This window comes from Hyperolius riggenbachi, chromosome 4, assembly GCF_040937935.1.
Source record: "Hyperolius riggenbachi isolate aHypRig1 chromosome 4, aHypRig1.pri, whole genome shotgun sequence".
Classification (NCBI taxonomy): Eukaryota; Metazoa; Chordata; class Amphibia; order Anura; family Hyperoliidae; genus Hyperolius; species Hyperolius riggenbachi.
This window is the reverse complement of record NC_090649.1, coordinates 236,049,667-236,075,221: the sequence shown is the minus strand read 5'-3', so window position 1 is coordinate 236,075,221 and position 25,555 is coordinate 236,049,667. Positions and strand designations below refer to the sequence as shown.

At 40.9% G+C, this 25,555-nt stretch overlaps 1 protein-coding gene across 2 annotated transcripts in view; it reads right to left on the bottom strand.

Annotated features, from left to right (window-relative positions):
• OGFRL1 (opioid growth factor receptor like 1) overlaps window positions 1-25,555 on the bottom strand; it is a 73,103-nt gene that overhangs the window by 22,488 nt on the left and 25,060 nt on the right. Inside the window, exons 2-3 of one of the 2 annotated variants that reach the window (XM_068281462.1) lie at window positions 15,431-15,523; window positions 7,929-8,010 (exon numbers count right to left, since the gene is read on the bottom strand). In XM_068281462.1, the coding sequence (XP_068137563.1) occupies window positions 7,929-8,010; window positions 15,431-15,523 (175 nt within the window). The remainder of the gene's footprint in view (window positions 1-7,928; window positions 8,011-15,430; window positions 15,524-25,555) is intronic. The other variant, XM_068281463.1, reaches the window with a different exon arrangement.

The following is a 25,555-nucleotide window of genomic DNA, read 5'->3' as shown; positions in this document are numbered from 1 at the left end:
GTGCCGGCGGGATGTTAACCCTATGATCGCTGCATACAAAGTGTATAATACACTTTGTAATGTTTACAAAGTGTATTATACAGGCTGCCTCCTGCCCTGGTGGTCCCAGTGTCCGAGGGACCACCAGGGCATGCTGCAGCCACCCTAGTTTGCACCCAAGCACACTGATCTCCCCCCCCCCTGCCCCCTGATCACCCACAGCACCCCTCAGACCCCCCCTGCCCACCCCCCAGACCCCTGTTTACACCCAATCACCCCCCTAATCACCCATCAATCACTCCCTGTCACTATCTGTCAACGCTATTTTTTTTTAACCCTAAACTGCCCTCTGGGGACTCCTGATCACCCCCCCCACCCCTCAGATTCTCCCCAGACCCCCCCCCCCCCTGTGTACTGTATACCTCTATCCTCTGATCACCTGTCAATCACCTGTCAATCACCCGTCAATTACCCATCAATCACCCCCTGTCACTGCCACCCATCAATCAGCCCCTAACCTGCCCACAGATCCGACATCAGATCACCTCCCAAGTGCAGTGTTTACATCTGTTCTCTACCCTAAACACCCACTAATTACCCATCAATCACCCATCAATCGCCCCCTATCACCACCTGTCACTGTTACCCATCAGATCAGACCATAATCTGCCCCTTGCGGGCACCCAATCACCCGCCTACACGCTCAGATTGCCCTCAGACCCCCCCTTATCAATTCGCCAGTGCATTAGTTACATCTGTTCTTCCCTGTAATAACCCACTGATCACCTGTCAATCATCTGTCAATCACCCATCAATCTCCCCCTGTCACTGCCACCCAACTATCACCCCCTGGCACTGCCACCCATCAATCACCCCCTGTCACTGCCACCCATCAATCAGCCCCTAACCTGCCCCTTGCAGGCAATCTGATCACCCACCCACACCAATAGATCGCCCGCAGATCCGACGTCAGATCACCTCCCAAGTGCATGGTTTACATCTGTTCTCTCCTCCAAACACCCACTAATTACCCATCAATCACCCCCTGTCACTGCTATCCATCAGATTAGACCCCTATCTGCCCCAGGGCACTCAATCACCCGCCCACACCCTCAGAACGCCCTCAGACCCCAGCCCTGATCACCTCGCCAGTGCATTGCTTGCATCTATTCCCCCCTCTAATCACACCTTGAGACACCCATCAGTCACCTCCTGTCACCCCCTAGCACACCTACCCATCAGATCAGGCCCTAATTTGCCCCGTGTGGGCTCCTGATCACTCGACCAAACCCTCAGATCCCCCTCAGACCCCCTTCCGATCACCTCCCCAGTGCATTGATTGCATCTATTTTCCCCTCTAACCACCCCCTGAGACACCCATCAATCACCTCCTGTCACCCCCCCTAGCACTCCTATCCATCAGATCAGGCCCAAAACAACCTGTCATCTAAAAGGCCACCCTGCTTATGACCGGTTCCACAAAATTCGCCCCCTCATACACCACCTGTCATCAAAATTTGCAGATGCTTATACCCCTGAACAGTCATTTTGAGACATTTGGTTTCCAGACTTCTCACGGTTTTCGGCCCGTAAAATGCCAGGGCGGTATAGGAACCCCACAAGTGACCCCATTTTAGAAAAAAAAAAAGACACCCCAATGTATTCTGTTAGGTGTATGACGAGTTCATAGAAGATTTTATTTTTTGTCAAAAGTTAGCGGAAATTGATTTTTATTGGTTTTTTTTTCACAAAGTGTCATTTTTCACTAACTTGTGACAAAAAATAAAATCTTCTATGAACTCACCATACACCTAACGGAATACCTTGGGGTGTCTTCTTTCTAAAATGGGGTCACTTGTGGGGTTCCTATACTGCCCTGGCATTTTAGGGGCCCTAAACCGTGAGGAGTAGTCTAGAAAACAAATGCCTCAAAATGACCTGTGAATAGGAAGTTGGGCCCCTTAGCGCACCTAGGCTGCAAAAAAAGTGTCACACATGTGGTATCGCTGTACTCAGGAGAAGTAGTATAATGTGTTTTGGGGTGTATTTTTACACATACCCATGCTGGGTGGGAGAAATAACTCTGTAAATGGACAATTGTGTGTAAAAAAAAAAATCAAACAATTGTCATTTACAGATATATTTCTCCCACCCACCATGGGTATGTGTAAAAATACACCCCAAAACACATAATACTACTTCTCCTGAGTACGGTGGTACCACATGTGTGGCACTTTTTTACACCCTAAGTACGCTAAGGGGCCCAAAGTCCAATGAGTACCTTTAGGATTTCACAGGTCATTTTGCGACATTTGGTTTCAAAACTACTCCTAACGGTTTAGGGCCCCTAAAATGCCAGGGCAGTATAGGAACCCCACAAATGATGCCATTCTAGAAAGAAGACACCCAAAGGTATTCCGTTAGGAGTATGGTGAGTTCATAGAAGATTTATTTTTTGTCACAAGTTAGCGGAAAATGACACTTTGTGAAAAAACACAATTAAAATCAATTTCCGCTAAGTTGTGACAAAAAAATAAAAACTTCTATGAACTCACCATACTCCTAACGGAATACCTTAGGGGGTCTTCTTTCTAAAATGGGGTCATTAGTGGGGTTCCTATACTGCCCTGGCATTTTAGGGGCCCTAAAACATGAGGAGTAGTCTTGAAACAAAATTTCTCAAAATGACCTGTGAAATCCTAAAGATACTCATTGGACTTTGGGCCCCTTAGCGCAGTTAGGGTGCAAAAGAGTGCCACACATGTGATATCGCCGTACTCGGGAGAAGTAGTATAATGTGTTTTGGGGTGTATTTTTACACATACCTATGCTGGGTGGGAGAAATACCTCTTTAAATGATAATCTTGATTTTTTTTACACACAATTGTCCATTTACAGAGTTATTTCTCCCACCCAGCATGGGTATGTGTAAAAATACACCCCAAAACACATTATACTACTTCTCCCGAGTACGGCGAAACCACATGTGTGGCACTTTTTTGCACCCTAACTGCGCTAAGGGGCCCAAAGTCCAATGAGTACCTTTAGGATTTCACAGGTCATTTTGAGAAATTTTGTTTCAAGACTACTCCTCATGGTTTAGGGCCCCTAAAATGCCAGGGCAGTATAGGAACCCCACTAATGACCCCATTTTAGAAAGAAGACCCCCCAAGGTATTCCGTTAGGAGTATGGTGAGTTCATAGAAGTTTTTATTTTTTTGTCACAAGTTAGCGGAAATTGATTTTAATTGTGTTTTTTCACAAAGTGTCATTTTCCGCTAACTTGTGACAAAAAATAAATCTTCTATGAACTCACCATACTAACGGAATACCTTGGGGTGTCTTCTTTCTAAAATGGGGTCATTTGTGGGGTTCCTATACTGTCTTGGCATTTTAGGGGCCCTAAACCGTAAGGAGTAGTCTTGAAACGAAATTTCTCAAAATGACCTGTGAAACCCTAAAGGTACTCATTGGACTTTGGGCCCCTTAGCGCAGTTAGGGTGCAAAAAAGTGCCACACATGTGGGATCGCCGTACTCCGGAAAAGTAGTATAATGTGTTTTGGGGTGTATTTTTACACATACCCATGCTGAGTGGGAGAAAGATCTCTGTAAATGGACAATTGTGTGTAAAAAAAATTAAAAAAAATTGTCATTTACAGACATATTTCTTCCAACCAGCATCGGTATGTGTAAAAATACACCCCAAAACAAAATTATACTACTTCTACTGAGTACGGCAATACCACATGTGTGGCACTTGTTTGCAGCCTAACTGCGCTAAGGGGCCCAAAGTCCAATGAGCACCTTTAGGCTTTACAGGGGTGCTTACAAATTAGCACCCCTCAAAATGCGAGGACAGTAAACACACCCCACAAATTACCCCATTTTGGAAAGAAGACACTTCAAGGTATTCAGAGAGGGGCATGGTGAGTCCGTGGCAGATTTCATTTTTTTTTTTTTGTCGCAAGTTAGAAGAAATGGAAACTTTTTTTTTTTTTTTGGTCACAAAGTGTAATTTTTCCGCTTACTTGTGACAAAAAATAATATCTTCTATGAACTCACTATGCCTCTCAGTGAATACTTTGGGATGTCTTCTTTCCAAAATGGGGTCATTTATACTATCCTGGAATTCTAGCCCCTCATGAAACATGACAGGGGGTCAGAAAAGTCATAGATGCTTGACAATGGGAAAATTCACTTTTTGCACCATAGTTTGTAAACGCTATAACTTTTACCCAAACCAATAAATATACACTGAATGGGGTTTTTTTTTAATCAAAAACATGTTTGTCCACATTTTTCGCGCTGCATGTATACAGAAATTTATTTTATTTTATTTGAAAAATGTCAGCACAGAAAGTTAAAAAAATCATTTTTTTGCCAAAATTCATGTCTTTTTTGATGAATATAATAAAAAATAAAAAAAATCGCAGCAGCAATCAAATAGCACCATAAGAAAGCTTTATTAGTGACAAGAAAAGGAGCCAAAATTCATTTAGTTGGTAGGTTGTATGAGCGAGCAATAAACTGTGAAAGCTGCAGTGGTCTGAATGGAAAAAAAGTGCCTGGTCCTTAAGGGGGGGGGGGGGGGGGGGTAAAGCCCACCGTCCTCTAGTGGTTAAAGGAGTTATCAGGCAAAAAAAAAAAAAAAAAAGTTTCACTTACCTGGGGCTTCTACCAGCCCCATGCAGCCATCCTGTGCCCTCGTAGTCACTCACTGCTGCTCTGGTCCCCCTCCGTCAGCTCATTTAGTTTTTGCCGACCTCGAGGTCGGCAGGCCGCATTGCGTACATTTTTACGCATTCCCGCTGGTGCAGGAACATTAACACATACATTTTTACGAGTTAGTGGTTCAACGCGTAAAATTTTATGCGTTGAACCACTAACGCGTAAAAATGTATGTTCCTGCACCAGGGGAAATGCGTAAAAATGTACCCAATGCGGCCTGCCAACACCCAAGGTCGGCAAAAAACTAAACGAGCTGACGGAGGGGGACCAGAGCAGCAGTGAGTGACTACGAGGGCACAGGATGGCTGCATGGGGCGTTTTTTTTTTTGCCTGATAACTCCTTTAAAGTGGTCTGAAACTCCGACATAACATTCAAGAAAATGTGTTTTCCTACTTTTTATTATTCATACAGTTATCATATTTGCTTTTGTGCATAAGTAATATTGTCTGTTTACAAATTACAAGTATCCAAAGTATAGTTTATCGTACCCTGAAAGCTGTCATTGCATTTTATTCAAACTGCTTTTTATTATACAGTATATTAACATCTTCTAATGAGCTTTTCTGAACTGTGTGTGTGCCTGAAGCACAGAAAGTTCCTTTTCACTCGCTATGGTGCCCATATACGATACAATAAAAACATTCGATTTTCCCATTTATTCGATCTAAATGATCGAATAGAATGAAAGTTGAAAATATTTTTTTCGATCAAGAAATTCGAACGATTATCCTGTTTTTTGAGAAAAATCTGATCAGAATTGCTGGAAAAATCTTTATATTCGATCTAACCGAATGATCGAACTAAATTATCTAATTGAAAAAAAATAAAAAATTGTACCATGTATGGCCACCATAGGACTGTGTTCACACACATTGTAACAACATTGGAATGTAAATTACGATACTGTTATCTACAGTTTGGATGTGGATTGAAGCTAAATAGCAGGACAAAGTGCTTTTGTTTAACCATTTCAGTGATGTTCTGCTAGAATTTTTTTTCTGGGATAATAGCCTTCAAGCTGTGAGGAATCGTTTAGAGCAAAGTAGAAATGCTGGCTTTCAGACCACTTTAAGAGAGTTGGAGGAGTGTTTACATTATGCTTGTTCAATTATTTAAGTGTACCAGAGACAAAATAAAAAAAGTTTTATACATACTTGGGGCTTTCTCCAGCCCCCTCCACACCGATTGCTCCCATGCTGTCTTCCTCCGCCTCCTCACTTGCTTGGAGGGAGCCCCATTCGCTTGGCAAGTCGGGGCCAGTCAACGCAGGCGCAGTTTGCCTGCACACACCCCCCTGTCTTGCTCCCGCAGTTCTACTGCGCAGGTGCAGAGTTCTCTAGGCCACAGGTGCGGGCACACTCGGCCAGACTGCGCATGCACAGTACGCCCCGATTGGCTAAGCTAATAGGGCTTCTGAAGAGGCGGAGGAAGACGGCATGGGATCGATTGGTGAGGAGGGGGCTAGACAAAGCCCCAGGTATGTATAAAACTTTATTTTATTTCATGTCAGGTTTCATGTCCGAGCATTCCTAGATGAACAGTTTCCTGGAAAGTGGATTGGTCATCGTGGGCCAGTTGAATGGACCCCAAGGTCTCCCGATCTGACCACCTTAGACTTTTATCTTTAGGGTCATCTGAAGGCAATTGTCTATGCTGTGAAGATACGAGATGTGCAGAACCTGCAACTACGGATACTGGAAGCCTGTGCTAGCATTTCTCCTGCGGTGTTGCTATCAGTGTGTGAAGAGTGGGAGAAAAGGGTTGCATTGACAATCCAACACAACGGGCAGCACATTTAACATATTTTATAAGTAGTCTGAAACTTGTAAATAACTCATGAAAGAATAAAGTTACGTTAAAACCAAGCACACCATTGTTTTTCTTGTGAAATTCCTAATAAGTTTGATGTGTCACATGACCCTCTTCCTATTGAAAAAAACAAAAGTTGAATTCAAAATGGCAGAAAAGTTTTCCCCCTCACATATAGTAATGTGCCACAAACAGGAAGTTAATATCACCAACCATTCCCATTTTATTAAGGTGTATCCATATAAATGGTCCACCCTGCAGATTGTTTAGAAAGACTAATAGACAGATTCAGCGCATATTCAGGGCAAACAGAGGCAGTATAACAAAAATGCTTCTAAAGGGAAGTTGGGGATGCCTATTTTATTGTAATGCTGCCTCTGCACGGAGAAATGTAACTCAGGCAGCTTCTCATGTTACCACCAGCTTAGTTCAGGAAATCCCCACATTTCTGTCGCAACTGTAAAGAGGTTTATGAATTAGCACACAAAAAAGTCTAAAATACCAAATGCGGTATTTTTCCTACAAGATTTTTTTCCAGCACAGCCTTTTATGAATGCACGCCATTATAACAAGATTATTGCTAAGAAAATTTAAGGTTTATTTAGCATATCTGCAAGTTCATTTGATCTTTAAATTATGTGTAAGTTAAGAACAGTAAAAGTTATTCTTTATTCCTACTGTTGAACAGCTTCAGTTGTTACACATTTTTCCAAGGTCATGGTGGATATGTACACTGGTTTGGGTGAAATGAGATGAATTAACAATACAAAAAGTGGACGCTACAATAAAACGTTAAATTAACTTAAACTATTATAGTTAAAAGTGACACTGAAGTAAAAAAAAATAAAATCATGATTATAATAAATTGGTTGTGTAGTACGGATAATTAATAGAACATTAGTAGCGAAGAAAATAGTCTCATATTTTTATTTTCGGTTATATAGTGGTTTTTTTTTTTTTTTTTTTTTATAACATTGCATCCTTCTCTAATATTTCCAATTTACATCCTACATTCAGCATTCTAAATTATTTCACAGAGCAGGCTAATGACCTTTTGAACTTTACTCTGCAGAAAAAACAAAATACAGTGACAGACAGTTGAGATAATAAGCTTCAGAAGAGAGAGTTCTCTGCGACTTTGAAAGCTGAAGAGTTCAGTGAAGCTCTTTTGCACAGATAACAACTGGAGATTCTTAACTCTTCCTGTACTGGAAACAATATTAGACTCATATCTCTGCTTATAATGTTTTATTTCTTAGATGTACTACACATACAAATCATTATATCATACATTTATTTTCACTTCAGATGCCTTAACACAACAGTTGTACCATTTAGCAAATGCGTTCAATGGACTACTCCTACCACTTCAGGCTGTTTACTGTGATTATCAACTGAATGTAGACTCACCATCAGGCTTGAAAGGGATCTTATTCATGTAAAATCTGAGATTGCTTAAGTCATTTTGACAGCGAAGATCCTTTAAATTCTGCTGAAAAAGTTAAAAATAAACCACACTTATTAAAGTCATTATTATCACTGAAAGCTGATTTGTATGGGTTAGTTGAAAATTTACAGTGTTTACACACAAACTGAGCAAACCTTGATTCACAGTTTAATGTCATATTTAGGGCTCATTCACACAAGCCTCATTCACTCATTCAGATCGTATTCACAGCACTACATTTGCTGCCACATCTGGACAACCACATGTAAATGCCATGATCTAAATTAGTATGGCATTTTTGAGGAATCTGCATTTATAGCATCTTGAAAGTGTTTGGCTACCAGATTGAGAAGGAGCCAATGCCTTACTGCAACAAATTCAGATATTTTGTATTGTGTAGGCTTTGCCTATAGATGGACCTGGGTGTACCTGGTGTGACTTCCTGGTGGAAAAATGTTTAATTATTTTATATCAGTTTGGACTGAGAGGTTGGTTGTTTTTTTCTATCAGCGTTGATAACCACTAAGGAAGCCACTATAAAAGAAGCACTATTCAGACTAGAGAACTCAATAAAGTGGGGTGGGGGAGAAGGAGCGAGAGAGAGGGGAAAGATGTATAGAGACAGATTAAACTGGCCATGTAATATGGGTGCCATAAGAGAGTGGGATAAAAAGCGGAGCTAAACATGGGTCCTATTACAGTGAAGATAGTATCTGGCTACAACAACAATTTTTAAGATTAAGCATCTAAAACAGGGGTAGGAAACCTATGGCTCGGGAGCCAGATGTGGCTCTTTTGATGGCTACATCTGGCTCACATACAAATCAGTAGGGGTTAATTCACTAAGCTACACTGCTCAAGTCGAGCAAATAAAATTTTCAAAGTAAGGACGCTACTGCTGTAGCATGCACTACTAACTTACTTGCGCTACCCCAAAACAAACAGCTGCTCCATTTGTTCCACTCTGGACCCTATCAGGTCCAGTGACTTTGTAGAACGAGATCCCCACACTTTTGGCCCAATAGGCTGCCTGCTACTTGACAGGCAGCCTATTGGGCCAAAGTGTGGGGATCTCATCCTACAAAGTGAAACCTCCAAGTCAGCTAGCTAATTGTACAAGCTGTTCGGTATTTCTCCTGTCTGGCTCTCAGAGAAATTGCTGAAACCCAAAAGAGAAGCTGAAGACGTGTCTGATGCTTCCACTGCCCGGCGGATCAACTGTATACACATCACCATGACAACATGGCCCTCTGCTGTGCATTCAGACTTTCCCAGTTTAAAACCTATTGTATGGCTCTCACAGAATTACATTTTAAAATATGTGGCATTTATGGCTCTCAGCCAAAAAGGTTCCTGACCCCTGATATAAAAGTTAAAATAACCATGTAATATCTTCCTCATATATATTTTATTTTTACTGAAATGAAAAAAAAATTGACAAAACCAAATATATTCCCCATACGTTAAACCTACAACAATACTTAACCACGTGAGGACCGCAGTGTTAAACCCCCCTAAAGACTAGGCCATTTTTTAACAAATAGGCCACTGCAGCTTTAAGGCCTCGCTGCAGGGCCATCCAACTCAGCACACAAGTTCAGGCCCTTAGGTAACTATGTTGTTTTTTTTATGTAATTTTTTTTTCATAAAATAAATTATTTCAGTATTTTTGGGTGTGTGGGAGGTAAACAGTTAATTTTAAATGTAAAAGTGTGTCTATTCATTTAAAAAAAAAAAAAAAAAGGTATGTAGATGTAGTTTTACTATTTGGCCACAAGATAGCCTCAGCCAAATTTTTTCTTTTGGCTTCCTGCTTACAGGAAGTGAAGAGGGGATGTGTAACAGAACAATCGCGGCTTCTCCATAGAAGGCAGCGATCGTTCTAACGGGGACTTAGATCAATGAATGGGAACTGAGTTCCCATTCATTGATCTCCAGGCTAACGGGTGGCCCTGCGCACCCCGGTGGTTGCGACCCTGCAAATCCCCGTAGCTGCACTTAGGCAACTTACAGACTCCCTTTAGGGATGGATTAGCGTGTCATAGCGGCAAGTCTCTCCAGCCTCAGATACGTCAATGGCCTCTCTGCGGCGTCCCGCTGTTCAGGCTCCCGAGACTCCAGACTGCCGCACTCCGACCCACGTCAGGCGTACTGGCTCCGCCCTACGCGTTTCGTCACCAGGACTCATCAGGGGCTCTGAATCACGGTGGTCTACATCTGGTGAGCCTTTTTGACCTCTAGGGTAGTGGGGATCACGTGTGGACACTTATCACTCGCACTCGCACCATGGAGTATTGATGATTATTGAATGATTATACAGTATCACACTATGTGGAGATGTTGTTCTAGGTTTCTGGAGGAGCGCGCAGTGGAGTGCATAGCACCAGAAGGACTTTGACTATTTTACAGGAGGAACCACAGCGCACTCAGTGGACTTTTGTGTGACATTTATGGTGATATTCATGTCAATTTGAATGATTTGTTTTTTGCACTGTTAGGGGATTGATCAGTACTAGGCAGCGCAGCAGCTTTAAAAGTGATTGAAGCTTACCACATAGGTGCATCAGGCCCAATGTCACTTTTCAGCTCAGGTACACATTAAACTGCACTCTGAAATGTTGGAGTTAGCAGCAGTTACCTTCCTAACCTTTCACAAGTGCTGTGGAATCCACCTCACTCTGATATGCAAATCTGAATTTCCACGGTGACACTTTATAACACCTAGTGTGAGTTGGTAAATTTGTCTCATTAACATGCTATAAAAGTTTTAAGAAATTAGAAAGATCTGAAAATTCATACCAGCAAATCCTCTTCTTAATAACACACTAATCAATGAGAAGAAACACCATCTTGCACTAACCTTTCTGTCTGAATATTAATAACAAGCTTCAGTATACATTGATTCTATGTTATACAGTGATAATGAAGATACAGTATTAGTCTTCTGTTATGTTATAAATGGTTTAAACAAAGGACCCAAAAACTAATTTCCCTGCCTCTGATGCAGCAGTAGCTGTAGACAAACTGGTGAGGCACATAAACAAATTAATGGCACAAGATAAGCAGAGGTAAATCAGGAGGACAAAACATACGATGGCCACTATAAGCAATATCAATGTATACCATACGTCCACAAAAGCCAGTGATTGGCAGTACAACTCCTTTTGGACATAGACAAAATTCAAAGTCCTGCTGTCTCAGGAGAGTCAGCCCAATAGATTCCAATTAGGAGGCTAACTGATTAGATTGCTCCTTGGAGCAGATGAGTCAAACTGAGGATCTACAGAAATAATGGGGCTATGAAGTCAGCCTGTTACCTTACAGGACTAACATAAAGCACCACAACCTATATACTGTGTGTAAGCACAACCAGATATCACTTTACTAAAACTGTATTAGAATTGTGTGTTTTTTAATTACAACCATAAAAATATTAAATAAAAATGAAAAGCAAAAAATAACGTGTCTGACGCATTTTACAAAAGATATTTCCCCAGAGTGTATCCATTGTACAGAAGAAGTTGCCATCTTGATTACAATATTCTGCTGAGGTGCCTTTTTGTTGTCTTGGTGCTTCAGGGTAAACCTGTCCCTAACAAGCATTAGTGATTTTCTAGTTCTGCACTTTGAACCCAAGGTTTGTACAAAGTCAACTGTGTAGCCTTCTGCGCCGTCAATCATTATGACTTGTGTCCTGATTAGTGATCAATCAGTGGATTCTGTAGAGTTTCAACAATTATTATTGCTAATGATCCAAACGCCCTACCCCTCTCTCAGATTGTATGTCCAGTACTAATGGTAAATTGTACAGTAACAAAGTCTCGTATTTTTATTTTCAGTTTATGGGCTTTATTTTAAAGACTGTGCATTTCCAAAGCTTCTCCATAAATTCTCTCAGTTGTTCCATCTCTTAAAAAAAAGATTGTTACAGAAACTATGGGCTAAAATAGGTCTAATTTTCTTGGTTGGAAGCACAACAATATTTAGATATGCGTTTTAAATAAATGGCATATTAATTATTTGTGTACAATAAAAACAGTTCAATAGAAACTTTATTCATTTTGCTTAATTAGTTCAGAGCAAACCTGATCTGACAATAAAGTCATGAGATAATGTATTATATATGTTTTACTAATGGTTTAAAGACCATTAGTAACATAGGACAATCTCTCATTTTTATTTTCAGTTTCAAGGGTTCAATTTTAAGGCTGCAAAACAAAGTGAATTAACCACTTCAGCCTTCCGTGTTTTTTTGCCTTATGCATCCGAGCAATTTTCTCCTCCCATTCATTTGGCAACACCTTTATCACTTCTTATCACAATAATTTGATCTATATCTTGTTTTGTCCGCCACCAATTATTACATTTTGCTAAGAATTATTTTTTTCCAAATGCATTTTAACGGGAATATAAAGAAAAAAAGTCATTATTTCTCAGTTTTCAGCCATTATAGGTGTAAAATAATACATGATTAAAACCCACATATTTTATTTGCCCATTTGCCACGGTTATTACACCATTTAAATTTTGCCCCCATCACAATGTATGGCACCAATATTTTATTTGGAAATAAGGTGCATTTTTTCAGTTTTGCGTCCATCTATTTACAAGCTTATGTTTTAAAAATTAATAGTAATGTACCCTCTTGACATGCGTATTAAAAAAAAGTTCAGACCCTTAGGTAACTATTTATGGTTTTATTTTTTTTACTGTTTTTTTTTTCATTAAAAATGTTATTTGAGTATTTTTTGGAGAGTGTGGGAGGTAGCCGTTAATTTTAAGTGTAATTGTGTTTCTGTTTATTCAAAAAAAAAGTAAGTAGATTTAGTTTTACTATTTGGCCACAAGATGGCCTCAGTGATTTTTTTTAATGCGTCCTGCAAGCGTAACATGTATGGTTACAGGGAGTGCAGAGGGGATGTAGAAGTTAGAATGATCGTGGCTTCTCATAGAAGCCAACAGTCTTTCTAAAGGAGACTTAAATCAAACTATGTTCCCATTCATTGCTCTCCGGGCTAACGGGCGGCAGCATGGGAGCGTGCGCGATCAACCTCGGGAGCACGGGGAAGCAGTCTTTTGGATGTAGCAGCTATGTCTAAAAGGCTTAAATGGTTAATGACCTTTTAATTTTTCATCTCTAAAATATTATCAGCAATGCCAAACAGAAGTGTTTTGCCTTCTGTTAACTTTTCAGGAATTTAGACTGAATTGAACAAGCTGTTCAGCACACTTATTTGTATATATATCGGATCAAGTTTTTAACATTTGCTGTACAAGGAAATAGAAAGGAAATTGAGGTGTTTTTTTTATTTCTTACAGATATAAAGCTCAATTTATCAGACAGAAAAGCAAATCAAAATCATATGGAGATCTTAAAGGGTAAAGAAGTTCTCAGTAGTTTGATCGATGCAGCACTAAACACCGAAACTTGCTTGGGCCTTGAATTGGGTAAAAGTAAAATTGATATTGGTGAAAGCTATGTACTTCCGTATTGTATTTTACCAACTCATGATTTTGCCTATAGCAAAAACAAATTCGCCATAGAAGAAAAAAAGTACAGCGGCTCTATTTCCTAGCCTGTGAAGCATTGGCCCCTTGTCTAGAGCCAGAGACAGTGGCTGTGAGTTTAGTTTTAACTGAATTAGACTTACTGGGAGGCATATTTCATTTTACATACTGTAAGATTAGTGCAGAGAGGGGGTGGGGATTGGGGGGTGGGGAGTATAGGTTTATGTGCCTAGAGTTGGAATGACATGAATAAATGTAGTATCAAAAGGGATCTGTGGACATTGTTACTGCAGGCTAACAGCTAGGCTTGTTGTGACTAAACTACTAATTTAGACTGACAGACACGCTGCAAGAGAAAAAAGGCACATATTTCTAAGTCAACCCATTTCAAGCTGCATTTCAGAAAGCATAATGTTACTTAGTAATAATGTAGACAGCAATGTCTTCAAGGTATAGTTATGTATTGTATTTCTGATATTGTAAGTGGCAATGACATAGGAAATCATGGCTATGTACGTACAAAACAGCAGTGCAAATGTAATCAGATTATAAAGGAGTCGTGCTAGGATGATGCCGTTTTCATTTTGCAATATGTTTTAGTCTAAAGCAAGGCCTACACAATGTAATATTACATATATAACCTATACTTACCTGAATGAAGAGTGATCAAAAAACTATGGTCTTACCACCTTGCAACACTTAATATTGATAAGACTTTGCAGATTTCTAATAACATATAGATTGGACTACAACTATCTCTAGGTTTGTATTGTTTGATAAAAAGAAAAAAACAATAGGAAAGGGGAGTATCCTCAGACATTTAAAAATTAGCAGAATGATTAGGACACAAATGTTCCACGGGGGTACCCATAGGTAATCATGGAAACAAAAATGTGAGGTAAATGATGGCCTACAAAGTGAAACACTTCAAATCATCACTATATACATAAAGATTAATTTACTATAACTATTTTATTAAAAATTCAGTACATACATGATTCAAAGTGCATAAAAAAAAAAGTAAGAAAGTTTTGAAATACACGGACTTTAACTCTCCAACTGCTACTGTGGGGTAGTAGGGGAGAGCGGAATTGACCACCTCTTATTTAGCTAGACAGCATCAGTCCTTGGGATGAAGAGTAGGACATGATATTTTGTAGAACATGCAAATGTGTCCAGTTTTGCATAAAAATCTGTATACTCAATACAGGTTAAAGCAAAAAGCCTGCTGGATTGCTACGTCCAGGCAGATTCACTGAACACATGGTGTATCATCAATGTTTGTTGCCAACTGCAACACTTTATGCATTTCCTAAGATAGAGGGCAACAGAAAAGATGAAGTTTCCATGCACAGTCTGTCTATAATATAGTGCTCAGTTTGACCAAACACCAGCTCTGCACTGGGGCAGAAACTGGCTTATATTAACCCACAGCCTCCTGCCAGTCTATGTGATTTATAAACAGACTTAGATGACTGGGGCATTATGGGTAGTGACCACATCCCCTCTCATTCCACATTAGTAATATTCCAGCCTCTGCTCCAGTGCAGGGCTGGTTTAAAGTCTATTGGGTGATAATAATCTCAACAGTCAGACAGGTATTTGCAATTTGTAAAAGGAAACGAAGATGGTATATTTATCTCAAGTTAGCGTTAAATGTGGTCTACAAAAAATGTGAAATACAGACTGTTCTACACAGGAGGTGAACTACCGGTAATCGCAATTTGGCTACATTTATTACAGTTTGTATAAGAGAAAAAAAGAAAATGGCATTCCTAAGCCAAAAGATCTCATAGAGTTACACTCACATCAGATGTATAGTTTTGCCAAGTAAGAAGGAATGCAGACAAGGCATTAGGAATGCAAACTCATTCTATGCCATCATGTATATTACACTGTACAAATAAAAGAGAGAGAATGAAAATGCCACTAAGAAAAGGTCAAAGAAATCTCTTACTGGGTACTGGTGTCGATACTTGTACAAATCCCTTGCTGCATAAAAGCTTCTCTTTGGTGGTTTGATGTTCTGTTCAGCTGCACTGGTGCCACTCTGAAAAACAGATTAACAAATTTCAAAAATAAAGTAAACAAAAAAGTTCACAAACAGTATATTTCACTGTGGTCAATGAAAAATATAAACTCAGTCCACAAACCATAAATCCAAATGAGGTAAAACTAGACATCTCAACTTCAACTAATCATTTAACCACTTAACGACCGCCTAACGCTGATAAGCGTCAGCAGGTCGAAAGTGGTGTTTCCATGGAAACGTTCCATGTCAGTTCACGGAGGGTGTCTCCGTGCACAGCCTGCGAGCCTCCGATCGCGGCTCGCAGGCGAAATGTAAACACGCGGGGAAGAAATCCCCTGTGTTTACATCCGACGGTGCTGCTGTCGCAGTAGTGCCGTAAAGGAGATCGGCGATCCCCAGCCTCTGATTGGCCGGGGATCGCCGGCATCTGAAAGGCTAAAGCCTATCAAAGGTGGTACAGGACGGATCGCCGCCCTGTGCCGCCCATAGCGAGAGGGAGAGGAAGGGAGGGAGGAATATCGCTGCGGAGGGGGGCTTTGATGAGCCCCCCCCCCCCTGCTCGATCAGACCCCCCCCCCCCCAGCAGGACAGCCCCCTTGTGGGGAATAAGGGGGGGGGGGGGGGGGGGGAGTCTGATCGCCCTGCCACAATCCTGATCTGTGCTGCGGGCTGGAAAGCCCACGCAGCACAGATCAGCCAAAACAGCCCTGGTCCTTAACCTTCCCAGCGTTCAATTTCCCCAGGATTTCTGTGCAAACAGTGATAAAATTTATTTTTAAAACTTTTTTTTCCCTGTAACTTGCCAAAATGTGTCAAGCAAGGGTCTAGTATACAGTGCAGGAGAGTATTGATGTGTATGCATGTTTATACTGTTCACAGCATGTTTTTTTGAACGGACATTTCTGTCCATACCGCTAGGGAGGTTAAGTGGATAAGGGAACTCTGCATAACAATAGAAAAACTGGGCCTATGTTTGTAAGCATAATTATCTTGTACATATTGAAACCACTGCTTTGCAGTTGAGGACGTGTGGGTCACTTTTAAGCATGTCAGCTTAAAGAGGAACTCCAGTGAAAATAATGTAATACAAAAAGTGCTTATTTTTTACAATAATTATGTATACAGTGGGATGCGAATGTTTGGGCAACTTTGTTTAGCGTTATGATTTTCCTGTATAAATCCTAGGTTGTTACGATAAAAAAATGTCAGTTAAGCATATCATATAGGAGACACACACAGTGATATTTGAGAAGTGAAATGAAGTGTATTGGATTAACAGAAAGTGTGCAATAATTTTTTACACAAAATTAGGCAGGTGCATAAATTAAAAGAAATGAAATCAATATTTAGTAGATCCTCCTTTTGCAGAAATTACAGCCTCTAAACGCTTCCTGTAGGTTCCAACGAGAGTCTGGATTCTGGTTGAAGGTATTTTGGACCATTCCTCTTCCCAAAACATCTCTAGTTCATTCAGGTTTGATGGCTTCCAAGCATTGACAGCTCTCTTTAACTCACACCACAGATTTTCAATTATATTCAGGTCTGGTGACTGAGATGATCATTCCAGAAAGTTGTACTTGTTCCTCTGCATCATGAATACCTTAGTGGATTTTGAGCAGTGATTCGGGTCATTGTCTTTTCGAAATATCCAGCCTCGGCACAGCTTCAGCTTTGTCACTGATTCCTGGACATTGGTCTCCAGGATCTGCTGATACTGAGTGGAATCTATGCGTCACCCTCAATTTTGACAAGGTTCCCAGTCCCTGCACTGGCCACACAGCCCCACAGCATGATGGATCCACCATCATATTTTACTGTAGGTAGCAGGTGTTTTTCTTGGAATGCTGTGTCGTTTTTCCTCCATGCATAACGCCCATTGTTATGCCCAAATTACTAAATTTTTGTTTCATCAGTCCACAGCACCTTATTCCAAAAGGAAGCCGGCTTGTCCAAATGTGCTTTAGCATACCTGAAGCGGCTCTGTTTGTGCTGTGTGCAGAGAAAAGGCTTCCTCTGCATCACTCTCGCATACAGCATCTCCTTGTGTAAAGTGCGCCGAATGGTTGAACGATGCACAGTGACTCCATCTGCAGCAGGGTGATGTAGTTCTTTGGTGCTGGTCTGTGGGTTGACTGACTGTTCTCACCAATCATTGCTTCTGTCTATCCGAGAATTTTCTTGGTCTGCCACTTCGAGCCTTAACTTGAACTGAGCCTGTGGTCTTCCATTTCCTCAATATGTTCCTAACTATGGAAACAGTCAGCTGAAATCTCGGAGGCAGCTTTCTGTATCCTTTCTCTAAACCATGATGGTGAACAATCTTTGTCTTCAGTTCATTTGAGAGTTGTTTTGAGACCCCCAAGTTGCTAATCTTTAGAGTAAATTTAAAGAGGAGGGAAACGTACAATTGACCCCCTTAAAGAGTAACTGTCAGGCTGCAGAAGCTAATTTAAACCTCTAGTCTCCTGTGTTAAACAGTTTAGAAGGAAGCCAAAAAGACATTACTGAAGATAAAGATCTCTCTTACCTTTGATGTATGCTTATCAGCAAAGCTTAGACCTAAGCAGGACGCAAGCCGCATAACATACTGCAAAGCATTCTGGGGCCCTCCCCTCGGCTGCTAAGGAGAAGACAGGATCAAGTTTCAGCAGCTTCTAAAACTCAGTCCAGCCACAGCACAGATAAATCTCGGGGCAGCGTACACTGCAGGAGTCCGCTATTGTTCCTAGCCACATGGCTCATTAATATTCACTGCAAACTAGTGTTATTCAGTATGAGCTGTTCTGTGATCAGAAGCAGGCAGGACATGACGACACATTTGGCTTCACAAACATGGAACCTGCCATGAGCTGTCAGGAGCATCATTCTCTGCATATACTATATACAAATTCTGTGAAATCCAAACGTGGACAGTGAAATGCATATGTAATGTAAGTACAGCCAATCTTTAGCTACTGATATATGTGTTTATTTTCTCTGAGACCTTATACCTAACAGCTCCTCTTTAACCACTTAAGCCCTGAGTGTATTTTTACCTTCTGGACCAGAGCAATTTTCACATTTCTGCGCTCCTCCCAATCATTTGCCAATAACATTACCAATACTTATCACAACAAAATGATCTGTATCTTGTTTTTTCTGCCACTAATTAGGCTTTCTTTGGGTGGTACCTTTTGCTAAGAATTATTTTTTTCTAATGCATTTTAATGGGAATATTAAGAAAAAAAATAAAAAAAAAATTATTTCTCAGTTTTCAGCCATAATAATACATGCTTCCATAATGTCCTGGTTATTACACCATTTAAATTATCTTGCTATCACAATGTATGGCGCCAATATTTTATTTGGAAATAAAGGTGCAGGTTTTCATTTTTGCGTCTGTCACTATTTACAAGCGCATAGTTTAAAAAAATAACAGTAATATACCCTCCTGACATACATGTAAAAAAAAAGTTCAGTCCCTAAGGTAAGTATTTATGTCGTTTTGTTTTTTTTACTTTATTTTATAATTTTTTCTAAATGCAAAAGTTTTATTTGTGCATTTATGGGGGAGAGTGGGAGGTAAGGGGTTAATTTTAAATTATGTGCAGGTCTCTTTATTAAAGTAAATGATTGTAGGTGTAATTTTACTTTTTGGCCACAAGATGTCCTCAGTTATTAGCTTCCTGCGCATGCTTTTAGTACACAAACAGGAACTAATGCGTGTAAGTGTAAGTTACAGTGTTTACAAATGACCGCAGGCATCTAATTGATGTGCGATCATGGACACGGGGAACTAGAAAAATGAATGGGAACTGCATTCCCATTCATTGATCTCCGGGCTAACATGTAGCAGTAAGAATTAGTGCCTGAGCACGTGAGAGCACGCACAGCGGCGATTGTAGCAGAGTTACGAATATCTACTCCCCTGAGGCTTAGATGAAGTTTTTTAGGGGAGTAGATATACTGTACTGTAAACATTAAGTGGTTAAATACTCTCTCATATTTGGATTCACCTGTATATGTAGGGCAGGGGGTCACTGAACTTACCAAGCCAATCTGAGTTCCAATAATTCGTTCTTAAAGTTTTGTAATCAATTAAATGACAACAGTGCCCAAATTGAAGCACCTGCCCAATTATTGCGCACTTTCTGTAAATCCAATACGCTTAATTTCACTTCTCAAATATCACTGTGTGTCTCCTATATGATATATTTAACTGACATTTTTTATCATAACAACCAACGATTTATACAGGAAAATCAAGACGATTAACAAGGTTGCCCAAGCTTTCGCATCCAACTGTAAATTATTTAGTCAGTGTTATCCCATTGTAAAATCTTTCTTCTCCCTGATTTACATTCTGGCATTTAACACACGGTGACATTTTTTACTGCTGGCAGGTGATGTCAGTGGAAGGAGATGCTGTTTGCCATTTTAGCAGTTGGACCCAGCTGTAAACAGCTGTTATTTCCCACTATGCAATGAGGTTCACAGACAGGAAACTGTCTGGACCATGGTACTGACATCGCACTGTGGGAGGGGTTGCACCACAATATCAGCCATAAAAGGTCCCCTGATGATCCGTTTGTGAAAAGGAAAAGGGGTATCAGCTACTGATTGGGATGAAGATAATAGGATAACAGAGGCGCCAACAGGATAAAAACTCATCTTGGTAATAGAGGAGGTAGTGGTGGACTTACCTCCTCACAGAGGCTCTCAGCGTTGATAATACTGGCAGATGCTGTTTACTCCTATCTGTTATTGCCTGATAAAGCGGGTTTGTACCTCGCGAAACGCGTTGCACTTTATTTGGAGTATCCAATAAAATTATTTTGACTGAAAATCCACAGTCGTATATTCTGCTTGGAGAAGGTGGGTCCACCACTGCCTCCTCTATTACCAAGATGGGTTTTTAAGTTCTTTTAGTGTTTTTTCTCCTGTTGGCGCCTCTGTTATCCTATTATCTACATCAAGTCTATGGATACATCTAAGTATATCCATATGGTGAACGAACTACTGAAAGATACACTAACATATCAGACTATGAGTAAAGATCCTGGATTGAAGTACTACCAAGAACTAAAAGAATTGGTAAAGAGAGGGGTTCAGGGGGGTTTAGTTATGGATAAAGAAAGTAAGTATCTGATATCCTCATTTATACGAACTCCTGTACTCTATTGCCTACTAAAAATGCATAAAAATGCCACAGACTCCCCTGGTAGGCCTATTGTTAGTGGAATTAATTTTGTCACTTCTCGCTTGGGACACTACCTGGATGTCTTTCTGCAGCCATTAGTTGTGAAGGTGCCCTCTTATCTTAAAGACTCCAAACATTTGATTGAGATTTTAGATACTTTTGAATTTTTAACACCGCATTTTTTAGTAACGGCAGATGTCTCTTCCTTATACACGGTGATTGAACAGTGGGCAGGACTGAGAGCGGTAGATTTTTATTTGAGGAACACCGCAGACATGAATACCAATATGGTGGATTTTCTGATTGAAGCACTTGACTTTGCAATGAGCCATAACTATTTCTCTTTTAATGGCACCTTTTACAAACAAATTAAAGGTGTGGCAATGGGGGCGAGGTATGCTCCGAGCCTGGCCAATCTATTTATGGCAAAATGGAAGGACAATTTTGTATATAGCAAGCAACATGAGAACTTAATTGTATGGAAGAGATTTATAGACGACGTATTTTTTATTTGGAAAGGGAATGAGGCATCCCTGAAGGATATAATTATGTTTATTAATCTCAATAATGATAATCTTGTTTTTAACTGTGAATACAGCACAGAAAAAGTGAATTTTTTAGATTTAGTTATTACCAATGAGGCAAATAAATGTAGTACATCCACCTTTTTTAAGCCTACGGATCGGAATAGCTACATTCCGTTAGGGAGCTGCCATCATCCTAATTGGCTCAGAGCAATTCCATCAGGTCAATTTTTGAGAGTGTTCAGGAACTGTACTCACCCTGATGATTTTTTGAGGCAATCAGATGTATTAATTGAGAGGTTCGTTGATAAAGGTTATGAATATGAACGTTTGGTACAGCTACGTGATGAAATTAGCTTAAGGAATAGAGTGGATGTGATTAAGGGACGAGATCGGGAAAAGAAAAAAGGAAAAAGAAGAGAATTCGTTTACATGCGCCTTTGTAACTGATTTTAATGTACAATATAGGGACATAATGAAATTGGTTGAAAAGCATTGGCCCATTCTTAAATTAGACAATGATCTCACTGGACTAATAAGTGACAAACCTCAAGTGATCTTTAGGAGAGCACCAAACTTGCAAAACCGAATTACTAGTAGTACTCTATACAAACAACCTGTCAGTAATCCCACTTTTTTGGAGTTGGATGGTTTTTTTAAATGCAAGAAATGTTTCGGCTGTCGTGCCTGCATTAATCAGCCAAGTAAAATTACTAACTTCACTAGCACATTCACTGGGGAGTCTTTTAAAATTAGACGCTTTCTGAACTGTAATAGTACATACATTGTGTATTTATTGGAGTGCCCTTGTGGCCTCCAATATGTGGGAAAGACAGAGAGAATTTAAAAGAAGACTCTATGAACATGTTTACAACATAAAGAAAGCCGAAATTGATCACTCCGTCCCCAACCACTTTAAAATTGCCCACAATAAAGACCCCACCGGCCTGAAGTTTTGTATAATAGATCAATTGAAACAAGACTGGAGGGGGGCAAACAAGGATAGAGACCTATATAAACTTGAAACCAAATGGATCTTCACCCTTAAAACCATGCATCCCAGAGGTTTGAATATTGACTATAACATTAATTGTTTCATAGACAATTCCTAAATGCAATATTAATTCTGGACACTAGATGGCAGTGGTAAATTTGGTTTATAAAGGATATTTGTGCAATATGGTATTGTCTGTATAGATATAGACAAATCGATATTTATTAATTTTATACTGTATATTTTAGGTTATTGTTTTAAGGTACAACTGTGTTAATTTATTCTCGGCATCCAGGGGCATATACTTAAGTTGCGCCCGGCATGAATGTATTGGAGATGCTATGAACTACATCTCCCGAGTTGCACTGTGATTATAGCCAATCACTGAGGCGACAGCTAATACGCCTATTGGTGCGCCGTTTTGCTAATGCGCCGGCCTGGTTTGTCCAATAGCAGCGCACTGAGGGAATCCCTGGTGACGTACTCCTATCCCAGGCTCCCGTGCGCTGCAGACATGTGACGTCTTTCTACCAATCAGAATCTGAGTTTACCGGCGAATTACGTGTGCCGGTGAGTGCGCTCGCAACGGCTCTACACGGCACGGAGCAAGTTAACTCTTTATATATTTGCCCAGAAGCTCAGTCTCCAGTGTTCCCAGACGACGGCGGAAAGCCGAAACCGGTCGGAACTGGAGACTGGGCAAATCAACTGATTCCGTGAGATTTTAATTGTGTATTGGTATACACTATACGCTCTTTCTTACCAAGGGTCCCTGTCAAAAGGACCCTTAAAGTAAGCTATTGTATATGTGCTATCTTTGTCGAATTTTATTAAATTGTGATGTTTCTAAAGACAGTGAGTGACCTTTTGTTGAACTCATTTCTGGTGAGGGTCACTGTCTGAATATTTACACTGTGGTGGAACTGCAGATATCGTGGTATCTCCCTAGCGCTGTGGAGCTCTTTGCTTGGATTCTGTGACACCTATTGTGGATATGGTCTTTACCTGAGCAGCTGGTGAAAGATACTTTGAGTGGGAGCAGCGCCTGTATTCTACTTTAAAAATGTGAATAAAATTATTTTGTCTGAAAATCCACAGTCGTATGTTCTGCTTGGAGAAGGTGGGTCCACCACTGCCTCCTCTATTACCAAGATGGGTTCTTAAGTTATTTTAGTGTTTTTTCTCCTGTTGGCGCCTGTTATCCTATTATCTACATCAAGTCTACCCTTGTGTGGAGGGTTGTACCCTTCCTTCTTCTACTACAGAGAGCGACTTTTTAATCCTGAGTGGGGTCAGGACAATCTCCCCACCTGCTTTGACAGTGGTTACCTAATTGGTAACCCTGGTTTATGAGTATTAAATTAATATTATTACTCTTCCAATGATACATTACCAGTACATATTGCACTATATTGGGCTCTTGGTGTTCTCTCTTTTTCTACTGATTGGGCTGAAGTTCAATTCTTGGTCATGGTTTCTCTTTAAGCTTTTTGATGTCAAAATGATATAACCCAGGAAAATCTGATACACGTTTGCTATAAAAATCTAGACATACACTTAAAACACATGGCACTAAAAGTGTGTAAAATGTGCACACCAGGCTCTCTGTGTATGGCGTAAGAGCATTATCCGAGCCAACCTACTCAGTGTGTGTCACAGCCAACATCTCCAGCATCCCTCTAAAAAGTACATGCTCCCCAGCCTAGCTTATAATTTGCCTAAAGGACTGATAAATGTCCCCTTCAGTTCTCTTATTACAAGTTTGTAGATAGCAGTAGGTGTGCTGGCACCAAATCAACTAGGTAGAAAGAGCAGAAAAAATGTTTTCCTTTTTTTAATAAAAAAATGTACAAAATGTACAAGGACTCAGAGTTTAACGGAATTTGGCAACACAATGATTCTGTGTACGAAAGCACAGTTTTCTCTAATATGCATAAAACCTTCATGGCATATTTAATGTCAACCTTTGAGACTAGCTAAACTGGAATTAGTAAGAAATATCACTCCATATACAGAATTTTTTGGAAAGCATATTCAGGCCTGCATGTATTGCATGGAAATCTGCTCCATATCACATCTGCTATACTGTATTAATTCAAGCAACAATTATTATTACATAGGTGCTTGAAGCATTATTTCTTGACAATCCAAAATCTGATGCCCAGCCCCATCACACCACATCCTGATGCCCAGCCCCAATCACTCCACATCCTGATGCCCAGCCCCAATCACTCCACATCCTGATGCCCAGCCCCAATCACTCCACATCCTGATGCCCAGCCCCAATCACTCCACATCCTGATGCCCAGCCCCAATCACTCCACATCCTGATGCCCAGCCCCAATCACTCCACATCCTGATGCCCAGCCCCAATCACTCCACATCCTGATGCCCAGCCCCAATCACTCCACATCCTGATGCCCAGCCCCAATCACTCCACATCCTGATGCCCAGCCCCAATCACTCCACATCCTGATGCCCAGCCCCAATCACTCCACATCCTGATGCCCAGCCCCAATCACTCCACATCCTGATGCCCAGCCCCAATCACTCCACATCCTGATGCCCAGCCCCAATCACTCCACATCCTGATGCCCAGCCCCAATCACTCCACATCCTGATGCCCAGCCCCAATCACTCCACATCCTGATGCCCAGCCCCAATCACTCCACATTCTGATGCCCAGCCCCAATCACTCCACATCCTGATGCCTAACCCCAATCACTCCACATCCTGATGCCTAACCCCAATCACTCCACATCCTGATGCCTAACCCCAATCACTCCACATCCTGATGCCTAACCCCAATCACTCCACATCCTGATGCCTAACCCCAATCACTCCACATCCTGATGCCTAACCCCAATCACTCCACATCCTGATGCTGAACCCCAATCACTCCACATCCCTATGCCCAGCCGCAATCACTCCACATCCTGATGCCGAACCCCAATCACTCCACATCCTGATGCCCAGCCCCAATCACTCCACATCCTGATGCCTAGCCCCAATCACTCCACATCCTGATGCCTAGCCTCAATCACTCCACATCCTGATGCCGAACCCCAATCACTCCACATCCTGATGCCGAACCCCAATCACTCCACATCCTAATGCCTAACCCCAGTCAATCCACATCCTGATGCCGAACCCCAATCACTCCACATCCTGATGCCTAACCCCAATCACTCCACATCCTGATGCCTAACCCCAATCACTCCACATCCTGATGCCGAACCCCAATCACTCCATATCCTGATGCTGAACCCCAATCACTCCACATCCTGATGCCGAACCCAATCACTCCACATCCTAATGCCTAACCCCAATCAATCCACATCCTGATGCCGAAC